This window comes from Lupinus angustifolius, chromosome LG12, assembly GCF_001865875.1.
Source record: "Lupinus angustifolius cultivar Tanjil chromosome LG12, LupAngTanjil_v1.0, whole genome shotgun sequence".
NCBI lineage: Eukaryota > Viridiplantae > Streptophyta > Magnoliopsida > Fabales > Fabaceae > Lupinus > Lupinus angustifolius.
In genome coordinates this window covers 884,386-896,927 of record NC_032020.1, presented here as the reverse complement: position 1 = coordinate 896,927, position 12,542 = coordinate 884,386, and the positions used below count along the sequence as shown (strand labels likewise).

General features: G+C 31.9%; 1 protein-coding gene and 1 pseudogene across 1 annotated transcript; one reads left to right on the top strand and one right to left on the bottom strand.

Moving 5' to 3' along the window:
• Positions 2,637-7,129, top strand: LOC109361802 (annotated as a pseudogene).
• LOC109362002 (salicylic acid-binding protein 2-like) lies at positions 7,667-11,532 on the bottom strand. Its single transcript, XM_019607574.1, has 3 exons — positions 11,101-11,532; positions 10,121-10,252; positions 7,667-7,958 (listed from the first exon to the last, which is right to left on the bottom strand). The coding sequence occupies exons 1-3, from the start codon at positions 11,524-11,526 to the stop codon at positions 7,671-7,673; spliced, it is 846 nt and encodes a 281-aa protein (XP_019463119.1). The 5' UTR covers positions 11,527-11,532; the 3' UTR covers positions 7,667-7,670.

The following is a 12,542-nucleotide window of genomic DNA, read 5'->3' as shown; positions in this document are numbered from 1 at the left end:
CTTAATGCAAAAGAAATGTGGGATACTTTGCAAGTTACCCACAAAGGCACAAGTGAAGTTAAGCGCGCTAGACTAAATGCGCTTACACATGAGTATGAGTTATTTCACATGCTTCCTAATGAATCTATATGTGATATGCAAAAATGTTTTACTCATGTTGTAAATCATTTGGTCGCCCTTGATAAAACTTTTACCAATGCTGATTTGTCTAACAAAGTTTTACGTTGTCTTGATATGAAATGGCAACCAAAGGTAACCGCGATAATGGAATCAAAGAACTTAGACAACATGCCATTAACTACTCTATTTGGGAAACTCCAAGAACATGAAATGGAGCTAGGGTGCTTGACATTGTATGAAGAGTTAGACAAGAATGGAATCGCACTCAAGACTACAAGATTTCAAGAAGATCAAGAAAGTGAGGATTCCAGTTCTGATTCTTATTCTGATGAAGACTTGACTCTCCTCTTTGAAAAATTCAAGAAGTATCTCAAGAAGAAAGGAGGGATCAAGAATCTAAAGAAATAAGCCAAGAACTCAACCAAGAAAAGCAAGATTCTCAAAGAAGGCTTGACTTGCTATGAGTGTGGAAAATCGGGCCACATGAAGCATCAATGCACGAGCCACCTCAAGAAATTCGATAATAAGAAGAGCAACTCTCGATGTCCAAGTCAAAAAGGAGCATACATCGTTTGGAACGATTCCGAGAAAGATTCGACTTCAAGCTCATCCAATGAAGAAAAAAATCAAAAGTATGCCTTATGGCACAAGTTCATGAGAAGTGCACATCTAGTGATGAAAATGATTCTATTGAGGTACATTCCTATACTTCATCATGCTCTAATGACTCTCCTCCATACGATGAATTATATGCAGCTTATGTCGAAATGCATGTCGAATTGAAGAAAATTGTTAAAATAAATATAGATAGAAAAAGAATTATCTCCTTGCATGAAAAGAAAATAATTGAAATGCAAAAGGAATTAGATGAGCTTAAACTTAAAAATGAAACTCTTGATCTTATCTATGCATGTGCCTCATATGATTGCTCTACTTCTAATTTATGTCAACCCACTATATGTTATACTTGTGAGAATTTAAATGCTGAAAATTCTATTTTGAAACAAAAACTTTCAAAGCTCACATATAGTCAAGAAAACCTCAACACATTGCTTGCTAATACAAGAAACGTTGGTAACTGATCTGGAATTGGATATAAATCTGAACCTAAGAAAAGACCATGTTGAAATCCAATAGTTCATATGCATAAGAAGTCAAATAATAACATGCCTACTTGTTTATATTGTGGTACACATGGTCACACATGCACTACATGTTTTATTAGAAAATTTGGTCTGTGAAGTGGCAAATATATTTGGGTAAAGAAGGGCAAGATCCCTTAGTTACTAACAAGAAGGGACCCAAAATAACTTGGGTACCCGAAAGAGACAAGTAAATTGTGTTTGCAGGTGTGCCAACGAACATTTGAGCATCAAGGAATAAATCAACAAAAGATGTTCTAGGCACAAGGTTGGTGAGTAGATCAAGGTTATGAAGGAGAAATGTTATTGAGAAAGGTTGTTAAATGAGCTTCCGTATTATGCTACCTACCAAGAATACTTCTCTAGGTAATTGAGGGGGAGAAGATAAAGGGAAGAACAATGAAAAGGGGAGTAATGCACTTTGAATTTCAAATACACAACATTGATCATGTCATCAAACTTTTCATCAAACAAGTGGTAATCTTGACCTATCATCAAAGGGTAAGTAAGGTAAGTCTATTAACAAGGTTACAAAGTTATTTCTTAGTAAGCTCAAAATTGTGCTTAATACTGTCAATTACTCGGGCTAAAGCTTAAATTGATTAAATGAGTTCCAGTAGCTAAAGCTTTCTGAAATAAATCATCTTAATCGATTAAATTTTGTGATAATCAATTACTCGGGCTCAAAATTTTTTTGAAATTTAATTCTTGTTGTTTTGTGGCTTACATCTATATTTTTTAGTCAAGTACATCTCGTGGTTATGGTTGTACCATCTTTTAGTATTTTGTAACTATGTTGAACCTTGCTAATTATGTTAAATAGAATTTGTTTTTGCGTGAATCTTGAACATGTCTTAATTGTGTATTATAATTGAATGATTGAAATTTGCTTTAAAATGAAAATAGCCTAACAAGTGCCAACAAGTGGTAAAATAGCCATACATATATGTTTAATCATTCCATATCTAAATTGTTTACATAATGGATATGTCATGCAAAATCTATTTATATTCAGATTTAGAATCAGAAATCAATGCATTTGTTTAAGCTTCTCAAACTGGTTATTGCCTATACTAATAATTACAGTTTTTCAAAAAATATTGCTATATCTCTTCTTACTTTTGACTAGAATTGAATATTCGTATCTTTTTTATAATGTCAAAGGGGGAGAAAAGTTGCTTGTTGTGTTTGATGTTATTTGCAGGTTGTCATAATAGCTTTCGTATTATTAATCATTGCTTACCTAAGGGGGAGAGCAAAGCGCTGCTTCTTTGAATTCACAACCATTATGCAAATGTACAACATCATCAAGCTAATTCATCAAATGTAACATATTATTTGATGTGGTGTTTGTCATCATCAAATACGGGGAGATTGAAAGTGCAAAGCATCAATGATTACTTGTTTTCTACTGGGAAAATACAGTGGTTGATGGTAACCGATATAGAGATGGTGAAACAAATCATCATGTACACCTCTTTGAATCTTGGAAAGCCTTCTTATCTTGCAAAAGATATGAGGCCACTCTTTGGCCAAGGTATATTGTCATCAAGTGGAACAATTTGGGCACATCAAAGGAAGATAATTGCTCCGGAACTATACCTTAATAAGGTCAAGGTATGTGTATGTACCTTCTAGTTGTACATATCCTATAAGCACTTTCTCTTTCGCTGTACCATGTCCGAGAAACGAAAAATTGTTTATAAAGTGCATCGAACTGTCAACAATTTTCCGGTGATAATGTTATTGCAGTCACATATGAAACTGCATTTCCACATATACGTAGAGCTAAAATATTCAGTCATATGTTAAACATTAATTTGAATAGAGAAATGTTATGTATATTTAATTTTGTTGTTAAACATATAGAAGGCGATGGCTAATCTGATAGTTGACTCCACAAATATAATGCTACGGTCTTGGGACACTAGACTTCAAAGTGAGGGATGAGTTTCATAAAGTAAAGTCGATGAAGATTTGCGAAGCTTGTCGGCTGACATAATTTCAATAGCTTGTTTAGGGAGCAATTATGTTGAAGGGAAAGAAATATTTACAAAGCTTAGAGATGTTCAGAGAGTCTTGTCCCCTATTTATGCTGGAATTCCAGGCTTCCGGTATGTATGACTACAAAAACATGTTTACGGACATGCATAGTGTGTGCAAATTCTGTCAAAATATTTTATTCTTTTAGCTTTGATTCTTGGCCTTGAATTTGCATACCATGTTGTTATTATTGTGGTTCTAACGAGAAAAGTAGTTATGTTATGTTTTAGATATTTGCCGACCCGAAAAAACATAGAGGTATGGAGATTGGAGAAATAGATAAACTCAAAGATATTGACGTTCATAAACAAATGCATGAAGGAAACTGAAGAGTAGGATCTTTTACAAATGATACTTGAGGGTGCAAAGAATTATGAGGGTAGTGATGGCCTCTCATTGAGTCCTATTGCACGTGACAGATTCATGATTTATAACTGCAAAAATATATTCTTTGCTGAATATGAGACTACTGCAACTGCAACATCATGGTGTTTGATGTTGTTAGCTTTACACCAAGATTGGCAAGACCGTGTTCGTATCGAGGTGCTTGAAGTTTGTGGAAGTGATCCTTCAAATGCAGATATGCTAAGAAACCTAAAGGCGGTATGTTTCACACAATATGATCTACAACTAAATATTTCCAATTTATTCTGTAATTGCAGTACCATGTTGGATTAATCGTTTTGATCAATCTCGATTTCATCTAAATCGCATTGAAGTATCATTCAAATTATTTAGCATCACATAATTTTATGAATGACTTGTTAATTCATTTCAAAGTTTTTAGGTTAAAAAGTAAATTAGTCTTACTGCGAAATTTGAAAAAAATGTTGTCCCATTTCAATTACATACTACTAATTTCCATACATTTAAGAACTATTCAAAAACTTTACTCATAGGTCATTTGGAATTTAGATCTTCTAGTGATTTTTGCTAAAATTTGTTTGTTTAAGATCTTGTTAGAAATAAAACCGATAAGATAAGCCGAAAATAATAGAGAGAAATGCACAATGCTACTTAAAATTTCTAACTCATTTCACGTATAAGTAAATTATATAACTGAGCTATATATCTATACTTATACGATTTTACTATTGATCATGATTCTTTATGAAAATTGTTATACCTGTAGTTAAACATGGTGATTCAAGAGATGTTGCGGCTTTATACCAAAACATAAATTTAAAAGGTATCGTAATTCCGAAAGGAATGAACATTCAGATACCAATACCATTAATCCAACAAAATGCTAAACTCTGGGGCCTTGATGCTCATAAGTTCAATCCAGAAAGATTCTCGAAAAGGGTATCCGAAGCTTCCAATTTTTCTCAATCATATATACCATTCGGGATAGGAGCTCGCATCTGTCCTGGACAACATTTAGCCATGGTAGAATTGAAGGTAATTTTATCTGTCATTCTGATGAAGTTTCGCTTCTCGCTATCACCGAGTTACTGCCATTCATTTGCGTTTCGTCTGGTTGTAGAACCTGACCAAGGAGTTTTTCTTAAGATGACAACAATTTAGGTACAAATGTACAATAAACCATGATCTTGGTTAACTAAAATAAGTATCAGTCTTATGAATCCATAACTAGTAGTAACAAATGTGTATGCCTGAAATTATAACCGTGGTTATATTAGTCTTTTAAATTGTATTCTTTTAGCTACATAGGCTGTTAGAATTATAAAGTTCAAGCATTACAAAAGAGTATAAGGACAATGTTGAGTTTATTCAAGTGTGAAGTATAAGGACATTGGATATGCAGGAGGAGTGAAAAAGTTTATAGGAAGTAAAGGCCCATGAAACTAATGCCTTAAGGTTTTGGTTCAAGACGTGGTGTCTCACTTGTGACTCTTCACTCTTCCCATACCCATGTAACAATGGAACTCCCCGATGGTTGGAAACTCCCCGGTAGCAGTCTGGTCCAACAAGTGGTATCAGAGCCGATGGTTCGGCTGGGTGTGGTACCCACACTTGAGGGGGAGATTGTTTTGTTTATTCAAGTGTGAAGTCTCACATTGGATATGCAGGGAGGAGTGAAAGAATTTCTAGGAAGTAAAGGCCCATGAAACTAATGCCTTAAGGTTTTGGTTCAAGACGTGTGTCTCACTTGTGACTCTTCACTCTTCCCATACCCATGTAACAATGGAACTCCCCGGTGGTTGGAAACTCCCCAGTAGCAGTCTGGTCCAACAGACAATAGTCATTTCAAGACCTAAGCGAGACCTAATAGCCACTGCCTGAAATTCGCTGAGCGAAAAAAATCTCGTCCAACAAGAAAGCCGATTCGCCGAGCGATAAATCTCGCTCATGAGTTCGTTCAATAAATACATAGAAAAACCATTGGTCACCATATTATTAGTATGTTTTGGTGTCATTTATGATCTATTTAATCACAATTGTAATTATGATGTTATTATGGAGACTCCCAAAATGACGATATTGGGCTACAATAATGGTTATGAAGTGTAATTTAAAACACTGTTCTAGTCTGAAGAAAATATTTTCCAAAGAAAAATCTCTTTCCTTTCTTGTGTTCTTTACAAAAATTAAGAGTCATAATTGCACATTTGCTCTATAATTTTCTCTTATTTTGTTACACATGAAAGCAAGAAACATAAAATTTAAAATGACAAAGTAATCAATTAAAAGATCAATATTTGTAACGCCCCGAAAATTACTCCAACAATATTGCCCGAAATGGGTACAAATTTTTGTGTGTATAAAATGCCTCTATTTACATTTGATTCATTGGGACATCACATTAAGTAACCTAATTTGCGGAAGAGACAACAACCATTATCTAATGGTAATCAAAAGTCACTTAATATACCGTAGGATAATTCTTTATTACAAATGATGAAAAATGTATATACATAAACCAAAGCGGAAATACAATCTTTGTCTAAACTGAAAATACTCAAAGTTGACTGACTTATTCAACACACTAAAGTACCCTACACAGATACCCTTTTAAAAAGAAAACTAGAAATGGAAATGACTGCTAGTGATTAGCTCTAATGTTAGCGGGCGTACTAGGACACTCGCTAGGGTTCTCCTCCATCTTAGAATCAGAGGAGAGTTCTACCATTTCAATGGAGTCTTCTATATAGACTAACTCCATGCAATCCTTCTCTTCAGCCTCCATCTCCTCTTTCGGTTTATTGGACAAACCCTGTGACCTACTTCTCGCTCCCGCATCTACCGGAAGATCGGGCATCGTCCATCTCTGCATCTACCCGAAAACAGAGAGATATGGAGATTGGAGAAAGAGATAAACTCAAATATCTTGTCGCTCATAAACAAAGGCATGAAAGAAACTGAAGAGCAGGGTCTTTTACATATGATACTTGAGGGTGCAACGAAATTACGAGGATAGTGATGGCCTCTTATTGAGTCCTATCGCACTGACAGATTCAAGATCGATAACTACAAAAATATATTCTTTGCTAGACATGAGACTACTGCAATTACAACATCATGGTTCTTGATGTTGTTAGCTTTACACCAAGATTGGCAAGACCATGTTCAATCCAGCAAGATTCTCGAAAGGGGTATCAGAAGCTTCCAATTTTTCTCAATCATATATGCCATTCAGAATAGGAGCTCGCGTCTGTGTTGGGCAACATTTAGCCATGGTAGAATTGAAGATGATTTTATCTCTCATTCTGATGAAGTTTCGCTTCTCATTGTCGCTGAGTTACTGCCATTAACCCGCATTTCGTTTGGTTGTAGAACCTGGCCAAGGAGTTGTTCTTAAGATAGCAACAATTTAGGTACAAATTTACAATAAACCATGATCTTGGTTAAGTCTTATGAATTCATAACTTATAAAAATAAATGTATAAGTCTGAAATTATGATCATGGTTATATTAGTCCTTTAAATTGCACTCTTAGTTACATAGGCTTTTAGAATTATAAATTTTACGCATTGAAAAAAGATTATAAGGACAATAGTGATTTCAATAGCCTGAAATTTGCTGAGCGAAAAAAATCTCGTTGAACGAGAAAGCTAAATTCGCTTAACGATAAATCTCACATATTACTACTACGTTTTGGTGCCATTTACGATCTATTTAATCACAATTATAGTTATGATGTTATTATGGAGATTCCAAAAATCACGATATTAGGCTGCAATAACAGTTGCGGATTGTAATTTAAAACACTGTTTTAGTGTAAAGAAAACATTTTCCAAAGAAAAATCTCTCCCCTTTCTTGTGTTCTTTACAAAATTGTGAAATATGCATGACAATATCATAGTCATAATTGCACATTTTCACTATAATTTTCTCTTATTTTGTTACACATGAAAGCAAGAAAATTAAAATTTAAACATAACAAAGTAATCAATTAGAATATCAATATTTATCTCCAATCTTTATAAGATGAGAGGTAAGGATCTTTGGTTGGGAAAACATGACCATATGATCTGAATCTTCAATCACTTTAATCTCAGCAAATGGACCAGTTCTTTCAATCATCCACAATTGTATATCCTTTGTTATCAACTTGTCTCTTTCACTAATGATAAAAACTTTAGGTACTCTTCCATTTCTTCCATTGCTAACTTCTGTTTCATTCAGCAAAAGTTGAACATCATGATAGATAGGTGATGGTCTTACTAGGGACAATGCCAAGGTCAAGTCCTACATATTGTAATTGGAGTAAGCTTCATTAATATGTAAATCACATAGAATAATGTGCTGAGAAAAAGATGTATACACTGATAATGTAATCAATTTTTACATTGTTATTGTATCATTCACCATTCAATTTTAATTAACATTGATTTTTAAATAAAAGTAATGCAAATGATTTGTGGATGTATATAAATTTTTGCATCATTCTAATATGTAATGTAACAATGTCTTTTAAATTATTTTGATAATGTAACTTTTTTTATTCATTTTGGTCAAGTATTATGACTATTTGTTAATTTTCAACCAAAATTTACAATGCTCTCTATTATTTATAGTTACTCTATCATTGGAAAAATGATATTAAGCTACAAAAGTAAAGATTTTTTATGGGACCATTTTGAGGAAAAAAAACCAATTTAAAAGGAAAACTAATTCAAGCACTTATTCAAACAAACAAAATTATATAAGCCACTTTAAAAAGAAAATAACATAGATGACAAATATAATAATTTTGCTTATGTTATATTATCTCATAGCTATGCATGTGTTATTTATTATTGTCATATTATTTATTTAAACTTAAAAATGAATCATATTAAGTTATTAACTTCATTCCATAGAACTGATGATAAGGAGTTTAACTAAATTTAGTATACATTGGAAAAAATGGAATTCCAACTTAACTAAAATGCTTTGAACATCCATTTTGTCAAAGAATGTCATTACAAGAAAAATAGATAAAAGAAGTGGATAAAATATTAATATTTTATTTGAAATGAATCACATTTTTTATGAACATAAATATTGTTATTAATTAATTGCTCCTATTTAATTTTGTATAGATTAGTGTGTTAATGGGTATCTTAAATAATACTTATACACTGACTTTGGAATTATATTGCAAAACCCATATTCATCATATGTTATCAATATCATAAGTTATCTATATCATAAAACTCAGCAACAATAGATATGAGCGTAAGCAAATGTGTACTAAAATATATTTCCCTAAAGTAAAACAATTACAAAATTTTGTTTTACATGTATTTACTTTATCACTTTTTGTTTACACTAAAATAACTATTTCTCGTGGATACATATAAATTATTCGCTATAATAACTAATAAGTAATGCTATATAAGTTTTGGTTGCAATAAAATGTTATATTTTGAAATTAGCAGTTTAACCAAATTATGTTAGTGTTAAATATACTTATCTTCAAATAATTATAAGGAAGATTTTAAACAACTTAAGAATTAATGACAACTCAACTGATATATAGAAGAAACACACAAGATGTGACATTTGAGTTCCTAACATTTTTACCATTCTCTCTCTCCCTCCCCATTATCGAACAATATTGTCTTCAAAAAATATAGTAGAATTTATTAAATTGATGTTTCAACTAAATTGACTTAGTTTTTATTGTATTATATCATTTTTCGATCGAAAAATTTTAAGGCATTAGCTCTAGGTCTTAATACTAAAGAGTTGTTGGATCTAAAAATATCTAGCCTCCACAATATTGGAACTATAAGCTCTAATATCCCTTATTAGAAATAAACAACCCTAAAGTACTGAGTGTTTAATATCATATTTTAATTCAAAACTTTAAGATATTAGATATATCAATTTTATCATTTTTACGCATGCATTTCAACCTACCTATTCTTTTTTAATGAGGATAAAAGAAGCAAATACAAATGTGATGAGTAAAAGAAGTAAAAAAAAGAATAATTGGAATAAGGGGCAAAACTCATACAATAAATAAACAAAAACTAACTTGAAGACATATTGGAGCAAAAATTATATATATAATGAGTTAAAGTTATTTTAATTTTTTAATATATGATTAGGTAGGTCTATACAAAAAACAATTAAGATTTTAAAAGACCAACTCAAGTCATAATGCCAAAGTCGTATCATATAAAATAATTAAATATTTCTTCGGTGAAATAATAAATAACTATTTAGATGGGGGCATGATTCATTAATTACTCAATATAATAATCATTATATTTTTAAGCATATCTTAAAATTTCAAAGTTGACTTTTTGTGTAGAGCACACATGTGAATGTTATATTCAGTTAAACCTAAAAATATCCATATATTATAAAAACAATTTGTTTTTTATATAACACCCATTTTTTCATTCAAAATTATTTACCTCAGGTGGTGATAATTGGTACATTTTAGATGCCATGAATTTGGGTCCAATCAATCTAGCAGTTGCAGGTTTGTTTGGTCCATCAAAAAAGAAAAACTGTGTATCCATGCTTGAACCTGCACTTTTTCCCAGCTGAAATTAACAAAGTAGAAAGACTCAATTACTTTACATATCCATTTGTATTTTTTATGAACTTAATTTTAATTTAATATATTCTAACTATAGTTAGCTTAATTGGTTAGAAATTTAAGGGTCAAGTTTGTATTAAATCATTGGAAGTGATTTTTCTTTTCACTCTAGATAAAACTTTTGTTTGTCTATAAAAAACACTTTGTACTCCTTAGCCTCAATAAAACTTTTCAAAATTTGATACAATTAAGGGGGCAAGTATTTAGTATTTTGTCTAACAATCAATCAATTATAATGCATTTTTCATTAATTATCTGATCACAAATCAAATCATACAATTTCAAAACTTTTGTATTCACTATCCTAACTTTAATTTGAGACAATTTTTTGACAAATTTGTTACCATAGTTATGGAAGTATATAATAAGGTGTTAATTCAATTCCTGAGAGGGACACTTGTTGAGAAGGATAGTCACGAACCTCGAAAGATATTAGTTTTTACCCAAAAGGGCGAGGGATATCCTTGATAATGCAAAAATAAATAATTATAGATATCCAGAATATTCCATAATCATCTTCTGAAACTATTCACAAGTCATAGACTAAAATCACTAAAAATATTTACATGTGATTGCTTCAAAAAAGAAGAAAAATCTAACATATGCTATAATACTAAGTGCTAAGTGTGTATTAATTATATGGTAAAATCATTTAGATATTAAATATTTAGTAATTAGAGAGGATAATATCTAAAGTTGATATCTTAAAACCAATCAAAACCTATAGCATATAGTTCTATTTCTAGTCTATTTCTTAGAAAAATATCATAATGAAAGTGAAAAGTATAGTACCTCTTGAAGAAGATCAAGATAAGTGAGATTTTCACTAATTACATAAGCAGTAACAAAAATAGCAACTGAGATTTTCTCTGGAAACCTTTCCATAGCAACAGACATTGAAACCCCACCAAGACTATGACCCACAAGAATCACTTTTTCCTCTTGAGGAAGTGATTCTAACAATTTAAGCAAAGGTTCATAATACTCAGAAATTGAACCAATCTCTTGCACTTGTTTTGGATTGATACCAGAAGCAGCTAAATCAAAAGTTGTAACATTGTGACTAGCAGATTTAAGCATAGTAGCAACCTTATACCAACACCATGCACCATGGCTTCCTCCATGAATCAGCACAAAGTGTTTACCATTAACACAAATCAAGAAAGAAATAATATATAAGGAAAGAAAATGCACTAAGTGCTTCTGCATTTTGAACATCTTATTTTCCTTAGAACAAGGGCATTTGGTCTTTATATAATGCAATGGCTCTATGCTAATTATCTGTCTCATGGACTCATTCTACAAAAGGTTTGATTTAGTGTATAAATTTTTTGTTTTGGTCAAATTTAGTTCCAAATAAATTAATGTACCAAGATCATGCAAATTCTAAGACAACTTGTCCATAAAAAATGTCATTCTATAGGAAAAAAACAGGTGATGCTGATGCACCAGGAATGACCTGCAAAGTGATGCGCCATCACCATACCAAGTGATGTGTTGTGACCATGCCAAGTGATGTGCCGTTACCGTGCCAAGTATGTCCCATGGCCATACCAAGTGATGTGCCTAATGCACCTAGACCATGCCTGAGAAATTTTTTTCTTGGCCTTAAAGTGACACGTAACAGACATGTATCACCCCATTCTAGAGAAAATATGCTCTTGACTTACTCTCATTCATAGGTTCTCTCAATTCAAAGTCTATTCCAACTCCTATGGTTAAAACCATTCAATTACATTAACATGATAACAACCTTTATCCTGGTCCTATGCTTTATAGACTACTTGTTAGAAGATTTCTTTATTTAACTAACACTCGTCCCGATTTAAGCTTTTCCATTCAAGAATTAAGTCAACTCTTGGCTGCTCCTACCATGGATCATTATAAGGTCATGATAAGGGTCTTTAAATACATAAAGGGTAGCCATGGACAAGGCTTATTCTATCACTCCGATTCTCATATACACATAAAAGGCTTTAGTGATTTAGATTAGGCTATCTACTATAAGATCTATATCTTGTTATTGTATGTTTTGGATAAAGTTTTGATTTCTTGGAAATACAAAGAAACAAAACACAGTCTCAAGATCCTCTTTTGAAGCTAAATAACATGCTCTAGCTATAGTTTTCTTGTGAAGTACAAAGTCTAACATATCTTTTAGGTTATTTAAATGTTTCTTATAAGGAACCAACATTGCTTTACTATGATAATGACTCAACACGTTATATTGCTAC

Excerpts from the sequence above, each read along its gene's own strand:
- LOC109362002 (XM_019607574.1), bottom strand. The coding sequence starts at position 11,526 with ATGTTCAAAATGCAGAAGCACTTAGTGCATTTTCTTTCCTTATATATT. Across the intron at positions 10,253-11,100 it reads ATCTTGATCTTCTTCAAGAG|CTGGGAAAAAGTGCAGGTTC; the intron begins GTACTATACTTT and ends TGTTAATTTCAG. Across the intron at positions 7,959-10,120 it reads ACCAATTATCACCACCTGAG|GACTTGACCTTGGCATTGTC; the intron begins GTAAATAATTTT and ends TACAATATGTAG.